Here is a 23,379-nt window from a genome sequence, read left to right as displayed (position 1 = left end):
TCAATCTTTGCCTATGCTTTTGTCAAATTTTACCTAGTCTGTCTTCAGCAAATTTAGTGTTTCTGTTTTAACATTTAGATCTTTAATCCATTTCAATTTTAGTTTAGTGCATGGTGAGAGAGGTGGATGTAGTTTAAATATTTGGCATGTGGAAAGCCAATTTTTCCAGCATATTTTATTAAAGAGGCTCTCTCTTCCTTTATTGTGTTTTACTTACAGTAATTTTCCTTGATTTTTTTTAACTTTTGCAACATTAGGACTGTGCATCAAAGGAAATTGAAATTTCTTGTGTGCTTTTTTGATTTGAAATTGTATCCAAAAGAAAACTGCATTCCCTAATCTATTTTTTAGCTTGATATAAAAATCATTCTATTTATATGAAAAGATAACTCATGGTAATTTCTTCTTTATTGCCATGCATTGTAGAAATGTTTTAAGATGTTTGTTTTCTTAATGTACTGAGTCTAAATATATGAAATTTTTAATCAGAATAATTTTTCTCAATAGTAATTGTAGATAAATGAAAGAAAATTTCTTGTTCACATAAGGTTTTTTGAGCCAAGATTTTATATGAGTACTTGGAAGCAAAACTAATTCTCATTTTAAATTTCAAAGTTCTTACCTGAGAATATTTACTAATAAGAAAACTAAGCCAAAAAAGAAGTTTGTAAGTTGGATATTGCCTGCAGACACAGAAGATACAAAAAATGTATAAATGAAAATGTAAATGTTTGTAGAAGAAGATTTGTACATCAGTATTAGCAGTCAGTGGTAGAGAAAGCTCATTATGAAAAATTTAATAAAATCATCTGAATGAAGTATTTGACTATAAAAAAGGATAAAACCTGTTTCCATCTGCAGTGCTCATAGTATTAAAAAATACTTGCTAAATATGCATTATGCCTCAAATTCTAACATAATATTTGCATTCCCATTATCATTCCTAGTGGTTGGACTGTACATAATCACCTTACTAACGTGGAAGATACTGCGTCATAGAGTACTCATGATGGAATAACACTAATGTTAATATTATCACTATAAAATTGGAAAATCATCTTTCTGAAAATTAACTAAGGACAAATCAATATATGTTTGAGTAAGCAATATTATTGTTTTGATTGTTATTGTTATGTTATTTTGAATGTTACTGTTATTTGTTATTGTTATTTGAATGTTATTGTTTATACATTCAGAGATGGCTTACTGACTAGAAGAAAAGAAGCAAAAATTCTATAGTGATGAAAATTGACCACTAACTTGAAGATTTTAAGCTAAAGAATATCAGTTAACATTTTGTTACCTAGAAATAATATTGGACACCAGCACCAGCCCTGGGAGAATTTAAGATCATTGCTCCCAGTGGTTAAGGACCCGCCCAGCTTCCAGCCATACTAGACTGGGCTCTGCAGGTTTTGTGGACCTAGCTGGGCCATGCCCAGCGACCTTCTTTCAATCTAGGGAACTGGGGCTGCACGAGGTGAGTTCCAGCACACCAACTCAGGGCCCGGGAGAGTTTAAGATCATCACTCCAAGTGGTTAAATGCCTGTCCAGTTTCCAGCTCACTAGACTAGGCTTGGGAGGTTTTGCAGCCTGACTAGACCATGTACAGCAAACTTCTTCTGAGGGACCGGAAGTGAGTTCCAGCGCATCTGTGCTTGCCCAGGGAAAGCTTTGGACCATCACCCACAGTGGTTAGGAGCCTGCTCAGCTTCCTGGAACACCGGAGTTGGCACGAGAGGTCCTGTGGGTATGACTGGACCATGCTCAGCAACCTCTATTGAGTCCCAGGAGCCAAGGGCATAGGATAGGATTTCCAACACACCCAGGGGGAAGTGTTGGAACATCACTTGAAACACAGAAATAAAGGAAAATGACAAGACAAAAGACCAAAATGCAATCTCAAACCTCGAGCCCATCTCAAGAAACCCTAGGAGCCATGTGCATAGAAGACAATATATGCCATACACCTGAAATACCTAAAAAATAGCAACTGAAATAAACAACTATGGGAAGCTTTAAAGGAATTCAAACTAGAAATAATCTCCCAGGTAAAAGAAGAAATGATAAAAGAAATGAAAGAGATGCTGAACGTATCTAAAGAAGACACAGTTAAAAAATTGGAGCCACTAAACAAAAAGATAGAATCCCTGGATGAACAATATAAGAAACAAACAGAATACATGAAGCAGATACAAAGAGATATACAAGAAATCAAAAATTCCATTGAAAGTTGTAAAAACCACCTCACAGAAAGTGAAGATAGAATTTCAGACCTCAAAGACAAGACTGCAGCTACTGAACAAGAAAGGAAAGAGCTTTAAAAGCAACAAGGAATCAGAAAATAACAATTCAACAGCTGCAAGATAATGCAAAGAAAAACAACATAAGATTGATAGAGATAAATGAAAAAGAAGGGGACAACTCAAATGATATTGAGGCTATTTACAGAAATAATACCTGAAAATTTCCCAAAAATGAGAATGGAAATTGACATGCAGATTAGTGAAGCATATAGAACTACAAATAGCCATAACCAAAATAAAACTACACCCAGACATACACCATCCCAGAAATCCAACATAAGAATAGAATATTTAAATCTGTCAGAGATAAAAGACAGATCACTTATAAAGGAAAACCCATCAGAATCACAGCAGAATTCTCAGCATAAACAATGAAGTCAAGAAGAGCATGGAGCAAAGTATTTCAGATCCTAAAGGGAAACAACTCCCAATCTAGACTGAGGTACCCTGCAAAACTGTCCTTCAAAAATGGATGGAGAAATAAGATACTTCCATGACAAAGAACAACTGAAGAACTTCATGACCACTAAACAAACCCTGCAAGGAATACTGAAAGACAGTTTAGATACACTTAGGAAAAACCACTAAGCAAGGCAGACAATTAAACAGAATGGAAAGATAAATATGCAACAGCAGAAATATAACATGTCAACAATAAATCAATATGTAATAGTTATAACCATTAATGTAAATGGTCTCAATTCACCAATTAAAAGAAACAAACTGGCAGAATGGATCAAGAAACAACATCCAACCATATGCTGTCTACAAGAAACCCATCTAATCCAAAAGGAAACCCACAGACTGAAGGTCAAAGGATGGAAAACAATATTTCATGCAACAGGAACCCACCAAAAAAGCAGGGGTAGCTATTCTGTTTGCAGACAATGTGAACTTCAAACCAAGAATATTCCGAAGAGATAAAGAAGGTCACTACATACTAGTCGGGGGAAAATTTCTAGAGGAAGAGATAAAAATCTTAAATATATATATATGCACTAAATTCTAGACCACCCTGCTATATAAAGCAAGTATTACAGAAATGAAAAACAAGCAATAAAACAATTAGGACAGGAGACCTTAACACACCATTGACACCAAGGGATAGGTCAACCAGAAAGAAAATCAGCAAAGAAGTAACAGAACCAAATCAGACCTGTGAGCAAATGGACTTGATAGACATATACAGAATGTTCCATCCAACAACAACAGAATATACATTCTGCTCAGCAATACATGGGACACTCTTTAAAATAGACCATATACTAGCTCATGGAACATACTTAAATAAATGCAAAGGAGTTGAAATTATACCATGCATGTTATCAGAACATAGCACCATGAAACTAGAAATTAATGATAAAAGAAACCCCAAAACACATGCAAATTGAATAATACACTCTTGAGCAATCAGTGGGTCACAGGGGAAATTAAAAAGTTAAATAATACCTACAAACAGACGAAAATACAAATACAATTTACCAGAATCTGTGGGATGCAATGAAAGTGATCCTCAGAGGAAAATTTATTGCACTGAGTTCCCATATGAGGAAAACATAACAAATACAAATAAACAACCTGATGGTACACCTCAAAGATCTACAAAAAGAAGAGCAAGTCAAGCCCAAAGCTAAAAGAAGGGAGGAAATTATAAAAGTCAGAGCACAAATTAATGCAATAGAGACTAAGAAAACAATACAAAGAATCAATGAATCAAAGAGTTGGTTCTTGGAAAGAATAAATAAAATTGATAAGCCCCTAGCCAACCTTATTTTTTAAAAAGGAAATAAAAAACTCAAATGCATGCAATAAAGAATGAAAAAGGTGAAATCACTACAAACTCTGTGGAAATACAGGAGATCATCAGCACCTATTTCAAAAATCTCTACACTCACAGGTTTGATAACACAGAAGAAATGGACAGATTCCTAGAAACATATGAAGTACCAAAGCTGGGTCAAGAAGATGTAACATTGCTGAATAATTCAATTTATATCAATGATATTGAAAATTTAATTAAGTCCTTACCTACAAAGAGCCCAGGCCCAGATGGATTCACTGTAGAATTCTACAAGAAATATAAAGAAGACTTAATGCCGACACTTCTTAGACTCTTCAATGAAATCGAAAGGGAAGCAATCCTTCCTAAGTCATTCTTGGAATCAAATATTACTCTAGTACCAAAACCTGAGAAAGACCCAACTAAAAAAAGAGAGCTATAGGCCAGTCTCCCTAATGAACATAGTTGCAAAAATCCTCAATAAAATATTGACAAACAAGATGCAGCAAATCATCAAGAAGATTATACACCATGACCAAGTGGGATTCATCTCAGGCATGTAGGGATGGTTCACCATACATAAATCAATAAGTGTAATCTACCATATCAATAGAGCCAAAAGTAAGAATCACATGATCATTTCTATAGAAGCAGAAAAAGCTTTTGATAAGGTCCAACACTCATTCATGATAAGAATCTTACAGAAAATTGGAATAGATGGTCTTTACCTCAATCTGATAAAGGCCATCTATGACAAACCAACAGCCAGCAGCAGGCATAAGACAAGGATGTCCCTTATCACCACTCCTACTCAACATAGTACTGGAAATACTAGCCAGAGCAATTAGACAAAAGAGAGAAATAAAAGGGGTAAAGATAGGAAAAGAAGAAGTTAAATTATCATTATTTGCAGAAGACATGATACTCTACATAGAAGACCCCCAAAATTCCATTGAAAGACTCCTAGATATAACAAATAAATTCAGCAGTGTGGCTAGATACAAAACCAATACTCAAAAATAAATAGCATTCCTATACACTAACAACAAAATCACTAAGAGAGAAATAAAAGAAGCTACACCCTTCACGTTAGCACCCCCCCAAAAAAATTGAAATACTTAGGAGTTAATCTCACGAAAGAAGTATAAGATCTATACAGGCAAAGTTATAATACCCTGAAAAAAGAAATTGAAGAGGATTTCAGAAAATGGAAAACATCCCTTGTTCGTGGATAGGAAGAATAAATATTGTGAAAAGGGCCATTCTCCCAAAACTGTTATACAGATTTTACTGCAATCCCAATGAAAATAACATCAACATACCTCATAGATCTAGAGAAATCTGGAATCAGGAGACTTCGAATAGTAAAGGCAATTCTAAACAGCAAAAGCAAGGCAGGAGGCATCACATTCCCTGACTTGAAGTTATACTACAAAGCTACTGTAATAAAATCAACATGGTACTGGAATAAAAACAGATCTGAAGATCAATGCAATAGATTAGAAGATACAACCACAAATACCAACACACTCAACCACCTTATCTTTGATAAAGGGGCCAGTCATGTTCACTGGAAGAATGACAGTCTCTTTAATAAATGGTGTTGGAAAAACTGGCTCTCCATATGCCAAAAACTAAAACTAGACCCATGCCTATCACCATGTACTAAATTACAATCTAAATGGATTAAAGATCTAAATATTAAAACAGAAACACTAAATCTGTTGGAAGACAAAATAGGTAGAAATATTGAAGACATAGCGTTAGGTAGAGAATTCATGAACAAGAATCAAACTACATGCAAAATATTCAGAGAATCAATAACTGGGATCATGTCCTATTAAAGAATTTTTGCGTATTGAAAGAAATCTCCAGCAGAGCCACAAGAAAACTCACAAATTTATGTAATGTACAGGAAAAATCTTAGTGCACTGTCCCTCAGATGAAGGACTTCTGTCTAGAATATATAAAGAACTTTTTAAAATCAGATCCCCAAAATTCAAAGACTCGTTCCAAAAATGGTCATTTGAGATGAATACACAATTCTCAGATGAAGAAATACAAATGGCAAATAACTACATGAAAAAAAATGTCCAGCATCATTGGTCATTAGCAAAATGCAAATTGAAACAACACTGAGGTTCCATCTCACTTCAGAAAGAATGGCCAGAATAAAGAAAACTACCAAAAACAAATGCTGGAGAGACTGTGGGGAAAAAGGAACTCTTCTGCATTGTCGGTGGGAGTGTAGAATGGTGCAACCACTGTGGAGGTCAGTCTGGAAATTCCTCAAAAAGCTGGGATTGGAAGTCCCATTTGACCCAGTTATTCCACTTCCAGGCATATTCCCAGAAGAACTGAAAATATACCATGGTAATATATGTGTACCCATGTTTATAGCAGCACAATTTGTAATAGCCAGATCTTGGAAACAGCCTAATCGTCCATCAACTGAGGAATGGATAAAAAATTTGTGTATTTTTATACAATGGAGTACTACTCAGCTATAAATAATGATCACATTGAGACATTTATAAATAAATGGGCACAACTTGAGACCATACTCATAAGCAAAATAAATCAAACTCACATGTATAAATACCATATAGTCCCCCTAGTGTAAGAAATGGTAAGAGTATGTAAGATTTTTATGGTAATCATGATTCCCCATTACACTGCTTTGAAGCCTTATAATGTTTTCATTCTTTAGTTGGAATGGTTTTATTCTGGTTTGTTTGATTTTATCATCTGTGATGGTATGAACAGCTATTTTAAAGAAAACAAGACATTATGATAGCCATTGCTGATTTCATATCATCTTGGTTTTAAGTCCTACCATGCTTTTGTTCTTCTGTTTTCCATTTGTTCTATCATGTTGTATCCTAATGGATTTTAGTGTGTGTGATAGTATAAACAAAATTTTTTTGGAAAATGAGATAATATAGTAGTCATTGTTGTTTTCAGTTATTTGGTTCTGAATGCCCTATTCAGAATAGAATTCAAAAACTGTTTTGATCTTTGTTCTGTCCTCTTTTTTCTTAATCTCTTTAAAATAAAAAAAATTAAAAAGAAATAATATTGAACATGGATCAATCAGCTGGATTTTAATACTTAATTTTTTTTTCAGGGTTTATCATTAGAGAAGACTCATAGCTCTGTGAAGTGTAATTTTATTAAGAATCTGAATCATAGCCCACACTTAATTTTCAACCTGCGAGTACTTGTTTTTGTCAGTGAAAAGCGTATTTTTCTCAGATGAAATTCAAGCATATTGAAAACAAGGATGATTTGCCACCTAGTTCTTTGCTTTGAAAGGGCAAACTTAAAAAAATAAAATAAAAGCAAGCAAGTAAAACTGAAAAATCACCGGCTTTGTGGAATCTCTGCGGAAGATTGAGATAGATTCTTAGAATGCTTAAAACAGCTTCAATAGATAAAAGGGATGGCAAAAGTGATGTGCTTCACAAATACTATCAATACTATCTCTGATTTTTGTTCTCTTCAACTTCAGAATATGCAGAGCAGACAGGTTGGTGAGCAGGTGGAATTGGATTATAATGTTAGTAGCCTACTTGTCCTAAAGCAATTTTAGAATCACTGAGGTGCAAAGAATTATGGAGGCTGGGATGTAAGGAAAATACTTTTCCTAATGTGTTGATCATTTTGAATTTTATATCATCTTTCTCAATTGCCAAGTCTTTGGTGCTTGTTAAAGAATGATACATAAAGAAATGTAATAAATATGATTTCTAAATAACTTACACATGTGCAATACTAATATTGTGTGTTGAAGATTTTAGACAGTATTTAGATTTCCTTGAGCATTTTTGCATGTATGCACAAATACATTCATTTTCAAAAGTTGAGAAAAATTTAATTAGACAGATCAGTATTACTGAAGGAAGTTATTTTTGTTTGCCCACTATAAATTTTCCAATAAATCATTTGGAAACATAGCAGCATCTGGCTTGACCTCAATGTACTTCAAAAACTTTAAAAAAGAATCTTAATATTTACAATGGAGATTTTCTTTCTTTGGAAATCATAATGTAGTCATAAACCAAAGTTAAAGAGCTGTATCTTCTTCACATCTATAGGATTCTTGTTGGTACAAAGGGCTAATTACAGAGCTTAATGTTAATAAAAGTATAAAAAATACAGTTTTTTCATTGAAAATGCGTATGTCCAATTTAGGTATTTTTATAAAAACAAATTATATTTTGTATGTTCTACAGAGTTTTAAATTTTAACTGCATGGTTTATTTTTAATATTTATTTTTGGTAAGTGATAAAGACATACATTTTAAATTCCTTCTGGCTCAAAAGATAATATGATATAGTATACACAAATCCCATGATAAGCCGGTATATTTTTTTAAGTTTATGCTTGACTTTATTTTCCAACAGTCATCTAATCACAATATGTGATGATGACCAATATAATGTTCTGCTCCTGTATTCAACCACCATATTTAATTTTCTCAACCAACTGTATTGAGGATTAATCTACATACAATGGAATTCACTTATTTGTGGGTACAAGTGCATGGTTTATTTATTTGCAGAGTTGTCTCACAATTACCACAGTCCAGCTAATTTCTATCATCCAAAAAAGATGCCTTGTACTTAAAAGCCAGCATTATTAATACTAAGTCTTCAGCCTTTCTGAAATGGCTTTCTACACATTTATGTTGAGACTCAGAGAGTACAATATTTTATTAAAAATGCATTGCCATTATGATTTATTTCTATTTTTCCTGCTGGATTTTGAGTCCCTCTAAGAGTCTTAATGACTGTGCTATCACCACTGCCCTGTACACTACACTTAGAACTCCTTTTGATCACTACTAAGCTGGCACTGATAACCTGAAGGGCACTGGTTTCCAGGTATTTTGGAAGAGATGGGGGCTTGCTTCTTGCTGTGCTGTTTGATGATTGTCATGGTTAATGCATTGCCTTTAAAAATCTTTGTATCAGGGAGCCCCCAGCCACCCTCAGGAGTGCTATAAAGTGACCACGTAATGTAAATCCCATCTTCCTAGATTCCTTCACTTGGCTGGACCTTGATATTTCACTACAACAGAAAGTCCCTTTTAGGGTGATTTTGAGATAAAATGTCACTATGATCACAGTAATAATAGGAGATTCCAGGTAGAATTTGGTGCCTAATTTTCACCCTGTTCCCTTCTTTAGTATGCTGTAGACCGATGTGTACAGGGGCAGAGTGCTGAGCCAGTGAAGTGGAACAAGCAGGTCTTCCATAACTGAAATGCAAGGCACCTTCAGAGTGAGGTTAGAGACTGTGATGGGCCTGAGTAACTAGTCCTGCTGAGATTACCAAACTGACTTTCTTACTCATTAAGAAACCAGAACTTAAAGGAGCAGAGGTAAGTCCTGCCCTACCAACTACCACACAGGAATGCAAAAGGGAGAGATTGCTTTGGTTGACACTGGGAAAGAAGTAGAGGCAAAAATAAGGTTCACTTTGCTTGAGAAACACTCAAACTGAGAGTACATGTGATTAATTAATGACTTCTGTTCCTACATAGGCAGGAAAAAGAACAAGATCATCTTTCTAGCCCTCTGCCTACTCACGAAAATGTTCCGTTTTGCTGTTGTGGAGGATTTGAATGGCAAGACTTGGGGAAAGTGCCATATACCAGAGAGAGCAGGCCTTTGGGATAGCACTTAGCGGAGATTTATAACATAGGTTTTCATTCAAGGTCAGTTGCTAGGAGAATCTTGGAATTTCCTGGTATTTCATATGTTTATGCTTTCCTCAGTATCTACAGGGTCCTCTATTCAAGAACTACCAGAGGTAGGATAGATTCAAGGCATCCATTGCATAGCTCCAGACACTTTTGCTTGTTCTGATCTCCTACTCACTATATGTGCCTATATGTGTTCAGAGTTAGAGCAAACCTTGAGATTGGCACAGGCGGATCCTGAGACATACAGAGGTGTTGTAGGTTACCTGGAGTTACAGTGGAGTTTGCGAAAGAGCATCAACTCACACCCGAGTGTCTTGAGAGATAAACTTAGAAACAGTGACAAAGCAGCATGCAAATGTATTAGCATCTCATGGTTGCTGGAACAGAATGTCACAAACTGAGTAAAACATATACATATATACAAATTTAGCAGCTAGGCATGGTGTATTCTCAGCATCCATGATAAAAACTTCAGCAAATGGAAAATAACTTTTAACTTGATAAAGAATATCTCTAGGGAAACTACAATAAACATTATACTTACAAGCAAAAAATGGAAGGCTTACCTGCTAAGATAAGGAATAAAAAAAAAAAAAAAAAAATGTCCTATCTTACCACAGCCTTTTAACATCATACTGAAAGTCCTAGTTAATACAGTAAGGATAAAAGATATTATTGCACAGCTTAGTAAGACCTTGTCTGAAAAATAAATAAATACAGGCTGGGGGTATAGATCAGTGCTAAGGCCCTGCATTTAGTTGCATCTACTGCAAAGCAAATAAATAAAACCACAAAATTATTATCTCATATTTTGGGGGCTAGACGTCTGAGATACAGGTATAAGATACAGATTTGTTCCTTCCAGAGGGGATCCTTGGCTTGGAGTGACATTTTCCCTTTGACTTCCACACGTTGTGTGTTTGTCTCTTTGCCAAATTTTCCTTACTAAGAACATCAGTCGTATCTGATTAGGGCCCACTCTAATGACATCAGCTTCATATTATTTCTAAATAAAGTTGCATTTATGGATGCTATGGGTTAGGATTTCATTGTCTTTTGGGGGGACACAATTCTACTGATAACACAAGGTGCAGAATGGACAGGATGGCCGACAGGGGAGCTACAGACCCACTTTCTCTTACAGAAACATAATGACAACTAAGACTAAGTAAAATAGCTTCATGTAAATTCTGGAAACCAAAGATCTATAGTAACCTGATGAACTTGCAATCAAGAAAAAGCCACAGCAGAAACTGTAGGAAATTTGAGAATAGTTTCACTCACCCTTACTCCAGCCTCCTCCCTGGCGTGACATGTAGCCTGGAGGAAGCAACCCTGTTCCTGTTTCCCTTCTTTGGGATGAATGGAAGAGAGCCAAGCTTTTTACAGCAGTCAGGCCTATCTGACAGTAAAGCTTAAATCTCAGACTGGCAGGAGTTACAGATGACAGTCACTTGAAAATGTCAGAAGAGTTATAGACCTGCAAACACCACAAAGAAGAGCTTATGGGCAGAGGCATACGAAGCATGGCAAAGAAAGTAAATTTAGAGGAAAACAGGTTTGTTTAGGCTCTGAGTTTCCAAAGTGGAAGCAACAGAGGAAAGAAAAAATAACTGAAGCCGTAATAGCTGAGAGTTATCCTTAAATGTCACACAGCAAACCATAGATCCAGGTGTTCTACTAAGCAGAATAAAATGCAGGGGCAGGGATGCTAAGGGAGACTTTAAATAAGCAAGAAAAACGTCTTACCTGTGAAGAAAGCAAAACAAACAAACAAACAAAAGTAACTATCGTGGCTCAAAGAAACCCTCTTTAAATATAAAGGCAAGTATAAATTAAACAGATGGAGTGAGGTATATTATGCAACACTAATCAAAAGGAAATGGGAGTAGCTGTATTAATTTCAGGCAAAACAAACTTCAGAGCAAGGAAATGTGTTAGGAATTAAGAGGGCCATCAGATAATAATAAAGGAGTCAGTTTTGCAAGAAGACATAGCAATCTTTAATGTGTGGGCACCTAACACTAGTGTCAAAATATGAGGCAAAAATTAATTGAGAGATTTTTTAGGTTCTCTGTAAGAAACCGACAGATTCCGCAGGGAAAATGTCAGTAAAAGCATTGTTAAATTTGACAGCACCATCAATCAACTGGATATAGTTGACATCTATGGAAGACTTAACCCAGTAACAACAGAATAGATATTCTTCTCAAGGTCACATGGAATATTCATTAAATTCTCTGCCATAAAATATACATTAAGAGTTTCAAAAAATACAAAGCATACAGTATACACACTCAGACCCTAAATGGGACTAAGCTAGAAATTGACAGAATGACTGTAAAGATACCTAAATATTTCTGTATTAATGCACTTTTAAATAATACGTTCGTGTGTTTTTATCTAAATTAAAATAACAGCATATTTGTGGGATGCAATATTTGAAGCATATATTAGAAGAAAGATATCAAATCAATAAGTGAAATGTCTAACTTTGGCAACCAGAAAATCAGAACTATTTAAAATCAGAATTAAGCAGAAGAGAAAAAGAATGAAAAAATGAAGCAGAATCAATAAAATTAAAATCAGAAAATTATAAGAACTAATAAAACCAAAAACTAGTTTTTTTAAAAGACCAATAAAATTGATAAGATCTAACTATGATTTTTATCCCACAGATTTACCAAAGCTGAAATATGGCAATGTCTTGAAAGGCATAGTTGCCCCAAACTCACACAGTAATAAATAGAAAATTTAATGAATCCTGTGTCTATTAAAGCAGTGGAGCTCACAATCAGTAACCTCAGCCAGTACCACATCTAGATGCTCATCTTGATGAATTCTGCCAAACATTTACAAAACAAATTTTAGGTGCTCTTACAACCTCTTCCAGATTATGGAAGCAAAGGGAACACATTCTAACTGACAAGCCACCATTGCTATAACAAAACTAGACAAAGACTTTCAGAGGGAAACTACAAGCCAGTATATCTCATGGACACAGTTATAAGATCTTTAACCAAATTTAGCAAATCAAATGCAATAGTACATAAAAGAGTTATGCTTTGTGACTGCGAGGAATTTATTCCAATGGCAAGACTTAAAATCAACTAATGCAATATATCATTTGAACAGGGTAAGTTGGAAAAATCACACAGCTGTATCCATAGATGCAGAAAAAGCGTTGGACAAAATTCAGCTTCAACAAATGGAAAACAAATGCTTTTAGCTTTATAAAGAATATCTATTGGAAAACTACAGCAAACATCATACAAGTGAGAAACTCAAGGCTTACCTGCTAAGATTGAGAACAAAGCAAGCGTGTCTCATCTTTCCCAGCTTTTTAACATCATACTGAAAAACCTAGTTATTACAATAATAAAAAATACTGTAGATACATTTGGAAAGAAAAAATACAATTATCTTTGTTTCTAGATTGCGTATCTATGTAGAAAATCCAAAATAATTGATGCCCCCTGAAACCAAATAATTCTTGTTAGTAAAACTAACCAGTGATTCATATAAAATTGTAATATAAAAGATTACTATTCAGAAGTCAGTCAGTGTCTTAAATACAAGCAATGAACAAGTGAAAATTTAAGTTAAAAACAATACCATTTATGTTACTATTCCCCAAAATGAAATGCTCTTGTGTAAATCTAATAAAATATGTATAAAATTTGAGTAAAGCTATGAAATTCTTATGAAGAAATCAACAGAATAAATGGAGATTGCACATTCATGAATAGGCAGATTCGTATTGTCAAAATGTCTATTATTCTCAGTTTGTCTGTTTATTCAGCTCAATCAATTCAAATCCCAGCAAGTTATTTTGTGAGTACCAGCAATGCCTGTTTTCCTTCTTTAAAATGATAAGTTTAACCTTATCCTTTGTTGTCCAACTTCACTCTATTTTTCTCTGTGATGATTTCCCATTGCATCCAGGCTAATAAATACGCTATTTCTATTCTGGATTTTTGTTATCTTTGCAACTGTTATTCCCCATGCCTTGTACTGCACACAACATGCACACAAATGCTGTCCAAATTCACATTTGGTTTCAGCATTTGAGTTGTGCATAACTGAACCTTTTGTTACAACAACTTTTTGAGTTTTGTGCTCTTGTAACACTGGATAGAGTTAAATCCCTATGATGAAACAGCAAAATTGGGTAGTTCAGAATCTTCTCAGTTATTACATCAGCTTAGCAGTGTTAACTTTTTATAAGGTTTAAGAAGTAGGGGCTGGGGATTTAGCTCAGCGGCATAAGCACCTGCCTTACAAGTGTGCGGTCGTGAGTTTGATCCCTGGTACCGATAAAAACGAAAAAGACAAAAAAAAAATCTTTTCTGAGGAATTATGGTGAAATGTAAGATTCCAGTGGATTTTTATGTTTTCTTTTTTTTGCCTAAAAGTCACCTGTCCTAGGTAGTATAGCACATAAGAAATTCACACTTTATAGTTGGCTTTTAGAAAGAAGAAAGTAGAAAGGTTGTCTGCTGTCAGCAATACAGCTATTACCATTCTTGAGATGAGAGGCATCATCAGGTCGTGATGCACTTAGACTGCCCCTGAATCACACAGTTCTTTACCGATAGATTGCTGTGAAGAGTCTGTGGCGAACTTTGTAGGCATAATGTGTGGAGATGATTGGACTCTTGGTAGAAAATAGTCTTTTTGAAATATGTTTATTCATCTATGAATTATTCTTTTAAAAGCAAGGCAGGGAGATCTATTGTGTCTCTTGCATTTTATCGTAACAAAGCTGCATTGTCTTGAAAAATGTCTCATTTGTTCAGGGTGGATAAGAAAATCCTAGCAGTCTGTTTACTGTGGGAATGAGTGAATTTTCTTTATAGGATTGCTATCAATACTATCATGACTTATCTCTTCCCCCATACACAGTTGAAATGGCCTCCCTTTATAAAAGCAGAGACATTTATAATGTCTATTTAAAAATAAATAAAAGAAACTCTGTGCTAAGCCTACCAGGAATAATGTGAATGGTACAAGGTGCTAATTCTTGTTCTCTGCCAATTCCATGTCTCAGATGAATTGGTACAAGTTCTCCTCAGAAAAAGGGAGGTATTTTGACAAAAAAGACATCATACACAGTGGGACATGGGTGTGGGAAACTCCTTCCATCCTGGCAGTTGCCCCCAGTGTAGATCCTTGTACTGTGTGTATCTTTATGATCAAAAGACAGCTACCACCAGATAGCATCAATCTGCATGTACAAAGAGGACAGATTTTTGCATTTCAAATCTTGCAAATTATTCATTAACCTTTACAACATCAGTAATATTTATTTTTCAGGATTAAATGTGTTGGTTAGGATTTATTATGAAGTACTCTGTTGCATAGTTCCCCATTTATTGTTTTTCTAGTGGAATGTCTTGGTTTTTAACACTCAGTTGTCATAAATACACATTATAGTATTCCTATCAAAAAGGAATAATTACATTTCACATACTCATACGTAATTTGAGCAATTTAGTAGCCACATTATAAAAGTAAGAAATAGGTGACATTAATTTTAAATCTATTTTGTTGGATTTTTTATTTGATCCCATTGATTAAGAATATGGTTTTACTATATAATTAGTATAGATAATTCTTCAAATGTTGTTTGTTCTAATTATTTAGACATTAGACTTAATTTCAGTTTGGACTTGCCACATCTCGGCTTCTTAGTATAGAGTACCCATTTATGACCAGCAGCTACACATCAGAGTATAATGCTATAACTTTTTGATGGTTGTTTATATACAAACAATCTAATTTTTTCACTCCTAAAACCCAGTACTATATTTTAAACAAGATAGTCTAAGGAGGACATCTCAAATGATTTATATGTAATTATTAGATCACCAATCATGTGTAGTCATTTTGAAAAGTGTGCTCACACTTCCTAAAGAATTTCTTTGAGCTGTATGTTGCTAATACATTGAGGAGCTTTGTCACAGCGTACTAAACATCTGTTTGAAAGCATAGTTATTGGTTATATATAAGCAATATTTTAAGCATTTTATAGCTTACATGATTAATTATCTGTAGACCTTATTACTTTGCAACAGCTACCATATAGGTATTTCCAGTATATATTTACATCCCTTGTGTGCAATTGGTCATGTCCATAATACATCTTAATTCCTTTTTCATCCCCTTACCCTCTTCTCCCTCGTTTCTAGCTTCCCTTCCCTCCATCTTTCAATCCCCTTCTCATCTGAGAAAGATCTATTGCCCTAATTGCTGTTTTCTTGTATTTTGCTCTAAATTTAAATTCCAGCTCCTCATAGGAGAGAAACTGATATTTACGCTTGTATGTCCCATTTATTTCATTTAACACTAGGATCTAAGGTGCATCCATTTCCTTATTATCCTTTAGAACATAGTACTGCATTGTGTATAAATATATTTTCTTCATTTGTGCTATGTGTTGATAGACATAGAAGCCACTTTCAAGATTTGGCTACTCTGAATTGTGCTGCTATAAACATGAGTATGAAAGCATATCACTATAATATGATATTTTTATTTTAGGAAAATGCCTAGAAGGAAAACTCCTGGGTCAAATAGGATTTCTGTGTTTTACTTTTATTGAGGAATCATCAATCTGATTTCCATAGTGATTGTACTAGCTTATATCTCCACCAACAATCTAGAAGTGTTTATTTTTTCTTGGAGCCTCTCCAGCACTTTTTATTGTTTGATTTATTGATAATGGTCGTTCTTTCTGGAATTGGATAGAATTTTAGTGTGATTTATTTGCATTTCTCTAATGGCCAGTGATAGTGAGTATTACTACACGTATTTATTGGCCATTTGTATTTCTCCTTTTGTGAAGCATCTGTTCATTTCACTTGCCCATTTTTTGGTTGGGGCTTTTGTTTGAGGATATCTAATTTTTTTGTACCTGGAGCCAAACTCAGGACCTCAAAGGGGTGTCTGTATATATTCTTCATATAAGTGCTCTGCCTATGCAATGACTGGTAAAAACTTTTCCCACTCTATAGGTTTTCTATTCGCTCTGTTAATGGTTTCTTTTTCAATTTGATATATTTCTGTGTATTGATTCTCAGTCTGTTTCCTGTGCAGTTGGGGTTCTATTGAGGTAGTCTTTCTTATATCTTTGACTTCAAGAGTTGTACTTATTTATATTCCAGAAGATTAAGTATTTCTAACATTTAGATCTTTGATATATTTTAGTATTAGTTTAGTATATGGTAGGCAGTATGAGTCTTGATTCAATCTTCTGCATGTAGAATGCCAGTCTTCCCAACACTATTTATTACAGTGACTATCTTTCCTCCAGTGTATTTTCGGATCCTTTTGGCGAAGATCAAATAGTTGAATTTGCTTGGGGTTGTTTCTGCATCCTCTATTCCAGTGCTGGTGAACTAATGGTAGTAGCAATAGCCATAGATTCTATTTGTTAGCTCTGAATGCTCTAAAAGGTTCGACATTACTGCATTCTGTGCCACTGATCCTCATGTCTGCTTTGGGGCCAACATAATACCTACTCTGTAGGAAATTTACTTGGGGTTCATATTTAATACCTTATAAGTCTTTTTCCCCTTCTTAATTTTAGATCCTCACGTATCACTTTCTTACCCAACATCTGATTTTCAGCAGTGGATCATTGTGTTTGCATTAGGCAGGACCTGTCTCTGATGTCGACTCTAGTTCAGGGCTTTTCAAATTCTATTTGTGTTCACTGGAATCCTAGGGCTCTTCTTAGTACTTTAGGGTTCTGTGGCATTTTGATACTACATTAATTTTTAAATATGTGTTTTAAACTGTTTTCCAGTTGAAAATACATTTACAAAGTACATTTAAGAATTTCAAACATTTATACATCAGTGCATTGATTTCTGATTTAGAATTCATGAAGTTTTTTATCCTTTTATTATTAAAGATTATGAGTTAACATATTGTTATTTAAAACAGGACATTTATCATTTGCAACTACTTCTCTGTATGAGTCAGAATGTCCATAAGACTGTGTAACAATGGAAAATTCAAAAGCAATATTGAGGCTGACTGCCAGAGTTATATAAAATCCATGATTCTAAGTGGTGTGTTTGTACAGACTGTCTTACCTTTCTAATGTGTATGCTTTATAGTAAGTATTATACATTGGGTATTTCAAAACAATATTGTGCTTTATCACTTTGGTATAGTAAGGTTTTGTTTATTTTCTCTAAAAATGTATTAACTTCCTTAAAAAACAAACTTGGGAACAGTGGCTACTCTAATAATTTCTTTATGAATCTTGATGTTCAAAACAGTTACCTTGATTTCCAAAATAATCATTCTGTTTTTACACTGACAATTATTAAGCCCCACCCCATATTCCCCAAATATTGAGGGCCAAATTTATGAATATAAGCCAAACAAATGTCAGTTCACTCATTCTTATTTAATCTATCTCCTGATTTTCTCTTTAAATAAGAAATAATATTCTCTATATAATCAATGAATGATCGATATCAAATAGCACTGTATGGAAAATGAAAAACACAAGACCACAAGATTCACTTATTTCTCCTCTTGATTTACTTTATGAAGCTTGAAAAATTATTTTGAAATAGGTATGCAAGTAAAGAAAGAAAAGAATAATAGAGAAGACTTCTTTTTTCCCCACAGCCTCACCAGCATTTGTAGTTATTTGATTTCTTGATGGTCGTTACTCTTTCAGGAATAAGATGGAATATCAGAAGTGTTTTAGTTTGTATTTCTCAAATGGCCAGAGATGTTGAACATTTTTGTCACATGTCTGTTAGCCATTTGTATCTTTTGATAACTGTTCTATATGCATCTTAAATCAAAATATTGTTTTCTTGCTAATGAATTATTTGACTCATGTATATATATAGATAGATAGATACAGATATTAGTACCTTTTTAGATATGTCACTTGTAGATATTTTCTTCTGTCTCAAGGGCTGTCTCTTGTTCACTGTTTACTATTTTCTGTGTTTTCTTTAGTTTGATAGAATTTCATTTGTTTACTTTTTATTTTGTTGTCTATGCAAGCATATTTATTAAAAAAATATTTCCCAGACCAAAGTTGAGTTTTTCCTTTGTGTTTTCTTGCTGTAGCTTTAGTTTCAGGTCTTACGTTTAAGTTTTCACCCATTTGGCGATGAATTTTGTATATACTGGAAGATAGGATCCAATTTAATTATTTTACAAGTTGATTTTTCAATTCCTCCGTCACCACTTGTAGTGGACTGTTCTTTTCTCCATTTTGGGATTTATGTGTGGGATTTTTGTCCTGTTCCACTGATTGGTGTATATATTGGTCAACTTTCCTATGGCTGGGACAAATTACCCGACACAACTTGGGAAGAGATTTATTTTAGCCCATGATTTTGCAGACTTGAGATCATCCGTGGTCAGCTGGCTCCCAGGTGGGAGCATCATGGTGGGACCGTGTGGCAGAAGGGAGCTGTGTAGCACATGGCATCGGTGAATCATAGAGAAGCAGAAAAACTCTGAGAGAAAGGGTCAGCACTCAGATTTAGTCTCCAAAGTCATGTCTTCATGGTCCCTTCCTCCAACTAAGATCCATCTCGTAATAGCCCATTCATCTCGTTGATAAAGTTAGTGCTCTCACCATCCAAACAAGCCCTTATATCTGTGAATTTGGAGTTGTTCTTTCTTCTCTGACTATCCAGGGTCTTTTATGGTTTGATAGGAGTTTTATAACTGTTTTCCTATTTCTCTGTTAAATACTATTGAAGTTTTGATAGGGTTTGCATTGAATTTATAAACTCATTTTTGGTAGGGTGGATATTTTAATAGTACTAATTAGTCCAGTACAGAACATGGGATAACTTCCCATTTGTTTATGTTGTCTTCAATTTCTTTAATAGTTTTCAGTGTAGAAATTGTTTAACCCCTTGGTTAAATTTACTCCTCATTAGTGTTTTGGATGCTATTGTAAAGGTGATTGCTTTCCTTATTTCTTTTGCAGAATGGTTGTTATTTATTACTGTATCTGAACACTACTAATTTTTATATATTGATTTTGTAACTTGCAACTTTACAAATTTTTATTAGGTTTATATTTTTCAGTGAAGTCCTTAGGATTTCCTGTATATAAAATGATATCATCAGCAAATAAACACAATTTTATTTCTTTTCCTAGTTGGATTCTTTTTTATTTCATTTTCTCTAATTGTTATAGCTAGGACTTCCAGTCCTATATTGAATAGAAGTGGCAAGTGCCGGCATCTCTTGGCTGATTCTGATTTTGGAAGAGAATTTTTCAACTTTACCCACTACACATGATGTTTGCTGTGTGTTATAACAGTATGAAATTTACTGGTAATGGTAGAATTAATTATTTGAAGTATAGAAATCTTCCTTCTTGATAGTGTCAAGGTGATGTTTGCAAGCACAAATAATTATTTATTTTAAGAATGTAAAACCAGTAGGTGAATAAACTGGTGTATTCATAAAATGAAATAGGGATACACAATCATACAGAACAAACTATTGACTGACATGACACTATGGATGAACTTTCAATGCAAAACCAAAGTAGCCATTTTTATGCCATTCTAGGAAAGGCAGGATTGTAGTAATGGGAGGCATTCCCTACATAGTTGCTAGGGAATGGTTATAATAAAAAAGTGTTATAAGTATCCATATTTACACATTTACAGAAGAATGTAAAATAAGTGATTTTATTTTATAAGCAAAGATCCATTTATGAATGCTGTTAGTGAGTTTTAAAAAAGAAGAAGAAACAAGGTGCTTTCGCAGTTAATAAAATAGCTCCCCAAACATTTACAAAGAAAATATTACATTTGCTGTATAAACTCATGTGAGATGCTACCTTAACCAAGTAATCATGATTAGTATCACTGAAAACATATTATCACTTGGGTCTGATGCACCAAAATGGCACATCATCTGTGTTATGCCCCTAAAATGTAGCCATCATGTAGTCGTGAGAAAACATGACACAATTCTAACTGGAAGTTAATCTGCAAATGAATTAACTTCTGTTCTTCAAAATGTCAAGGCAGTGTTAGACAGGGAAAGGTTCAGTAACTTGTAGATTGGAAGACCTGACAGTTAAATTCACTGTGAGATCATGGGTTTGGTCCTAGGATAGAAAAATAATTAACTTGGAAATGCTCGGGTACATAAAAGAAAATCTCAGATTAATCCGTAGTGTTTTACTACTGTTCATTTTTAGTTTAGAAAATCTATTGCAGTCACAGATGTTAACAGAAGTTGGACATATAGAGACTCAGTGTACTTTTAAGCTTAAAATTATTGTAAAATAAAGGCAAAATTTGGGTCTTTAAAAGTTCAGTTTTACTTTTGTTTATCTCATAGTTACTTATAAAATACCAATGGAGCAGAAAGGCTGTTTTTCTATGACCACCACTGTGTTTAAACACTGTTGATGATTTATTGATTTTGTGATTTAAAATACGTTTTACTGATTATTATTTTGAAGTTTTAATAAAAGATTCTGTAATCAGAGTTTAATTTAAACATATCTCTAAGAGTTTACTGTTTAAATAAAACTCTGGAAGTTGAAGTAGCAGCACTAAGACAAATGCTTTTATTATAGTGTTTTGTTTTCCATCCATATTTTAGAGCTTGTTAGCTTTCCTCCACCATTTCTTCCCCTTTACTAATCATACACAACCATCCATCTTCTAGCTCCTCTGTATGCTAGGAGCTCAGAGTTTAAATTTCCTTTTATTGAAGGAACGGTGACTCAGGAAACCAGGCAAGGCAAATAGCACTTCTCCTAGTGGCTAAGGTGGCCCAAATCATTATGGTGGATGCAGGAGTGGCATGTGTAAGATGCCAAGGCATCGTGCTTGGCCCTGTCCTCCTCCTCCTCCTCCACTGGCAGCTTCACCTGGGGTTTCAATAATAAGAATCAGCCTGGCTACTTGGCAGCCATAATTATTCGTTGATCTCTATAATTTTTGTTGTTTCCTATGTGTCAGCCACTATGTGAGGCCCTGCCAAGATACAAAATTTCTAACCTTGGTCCCTGTCAAAAAGGTGTTCAAAAGGAAACAGCATGAAAGCCTCATTAATCCTAGGACAGAGAAGAGGTGTTAGAGATTTGTTGATCATACTCTTACTATCTTTTTGTCTTTTCTTTTTGGTTGTGGGTAATGTATTTGTTGAACCCACTTTTTCCTTATCTATAGTATGGAATACTAATATTGGTCTCACAAGACTATCATGATAATTAATATATGGTGCATAAGAAATACTCAGTAAATGGTAGCTGTTATCATGGTGGCTGTAATGAAGACTAATGGGCCATTACAAACAAAAGAGTTTATGGTTCTAAATAACTTCTTTGAGTGAATATTGTGCTAGACACTTGGCTCAGTCCTTGTGTCTTCTTCCTTTCAGGGATGATGAAGAGAAAAAAAAGTCTCCATCGGAAGGTACTGATGAGAAGGCTAATGGAACACATCCAAAGACCATCAGCCGCATTGGGAGCACGACTAACCCTTTTTTGGACATTCCTCATGACCCAAATGCTACTGTGTACAAAAGTGGATTCTTGGCTCGGAAAATTCATGCAGATATGGATGGCAAGAAGAGTAAGTATCACTCATCATTCTCTGTTTCATTTATTTCATCTGCAGGTGTGAAGTTTGAAGCGAATTTATCTGAAAGTCAAGGATGAAGAAAAATTATATATATAATATATATTTAATATATATGTTTAGAAAAGCATTCTTAAAGTTTTAGCAAGCCTTCAAATCTAATAAGCTGGAGACCCACTGTGGCCCTTGATCTTCTCTTAGTAGAATGCTAGTAAGGGAAGTCTCCTTACATATTCTTCATTTCCCAGCCTCTCACTGATTTATGTATCCACAGCTTCACCAACTAATGCTATTTGCTGTGTCCTCGACAGCAAAAATATAACAGTGAATAAGATGGAAAAGTTCTCTATCTTCATGAGACTGATAGCTCTGATGGTTGAAGGAAAGGATGAATTTGCAGCATAAAAATTAGGTAACACCCAGAGGCACAGGGAGGGGGAGGGAATTCATAGCCAAAGCAATGTGGAATGATGAGCCTTTGATGAAGTAACCTGGTGATGTGTAGGAGAGCATGGTGTAATCAGGACCAGGAAATTGAAGGGATCCCATCTGATGGGTCCAGATTGCCCTGTGAAGGCTGAGGCATGTTTATCTTCTGATAGATCCTGATGTTTGAAGTCTGAGAGGAATGGAGTACGTTAATACGGAAGTCTTTGCAGAAAGTGAAATAGTTGAGTGGAACAGGAGAACCTAATATATATGCTGAAATTAGCGGGCCTTCCCTTTGGGGTCTTGCTTTCCACCTACAGACTCAAATGTGGAGCGGAGAGAGGGACATTGCCAGCAGTGGCAGGGCCCTTTTTTTAAGGTGCTAGTGTATTAAGTTAGACCAAAGAAAAACATTGTAGTTCAGGTGCCCTTCAAACTGACATAGGAAACTGACTTACAGTGCTAAGCAGGTTCCTTAATCTTTCCCAGTTCTTTATACGTAGCTCTGCCATATTTCCTGGGCACTTCAAATGCTAGGGAGGGG

General features: G+C 34.7%; 1 protein-coding gene across 8 annotated transcripts in view; it reads left to right on the top strand.

Moving 5' to 3' along the window:
* The window catches only part of Psd3 (pleckstrin and Sec7 domain containing 3), a 505,243-nt gene that overhangs the window by 393,389 nt on the left and 88,475 nt on the right, over positions 1 to 23,379 (top strand). For all 8 annotated transcript variants that reach the window (XM_063234820.1, XM_023561432.2, XM_063234821.1 and 5 more), the window contains one exon: positions 22,207 to 22,400. In XM_063234820.1, coding sequence (XP_063090890.1) covers positions 22,207 to 22,400 — 194 coding nt within the window. The remainder of the gene's footprint in view (positions 1 to 22,206; positions 22,401 to 23,379) is intronic.

The sequence above is a fragment of the Cavia porcellus genome, unplaced genomic scaffold (assembly GCF_034190915.1).
Source record: "Cavia porcellus strain 051 isolate PalLab524CR breed Dunkin Hartley unplaced genomic scaffold, mCavPor4.1 scaffold_24, whole genome shotgun sequence".
NCBI classification, from domain to species: Eukaryota; Metazoa; Chordata; class Mammalia; order Rodentia; family Caviidae; genus Cavia; species Cavia porcellus.
The sequence above is the reverse complement of the archived record's forward strand: the minus strand, read 5'-3'. Positions and strand labels throughout refer to the sequence as shown.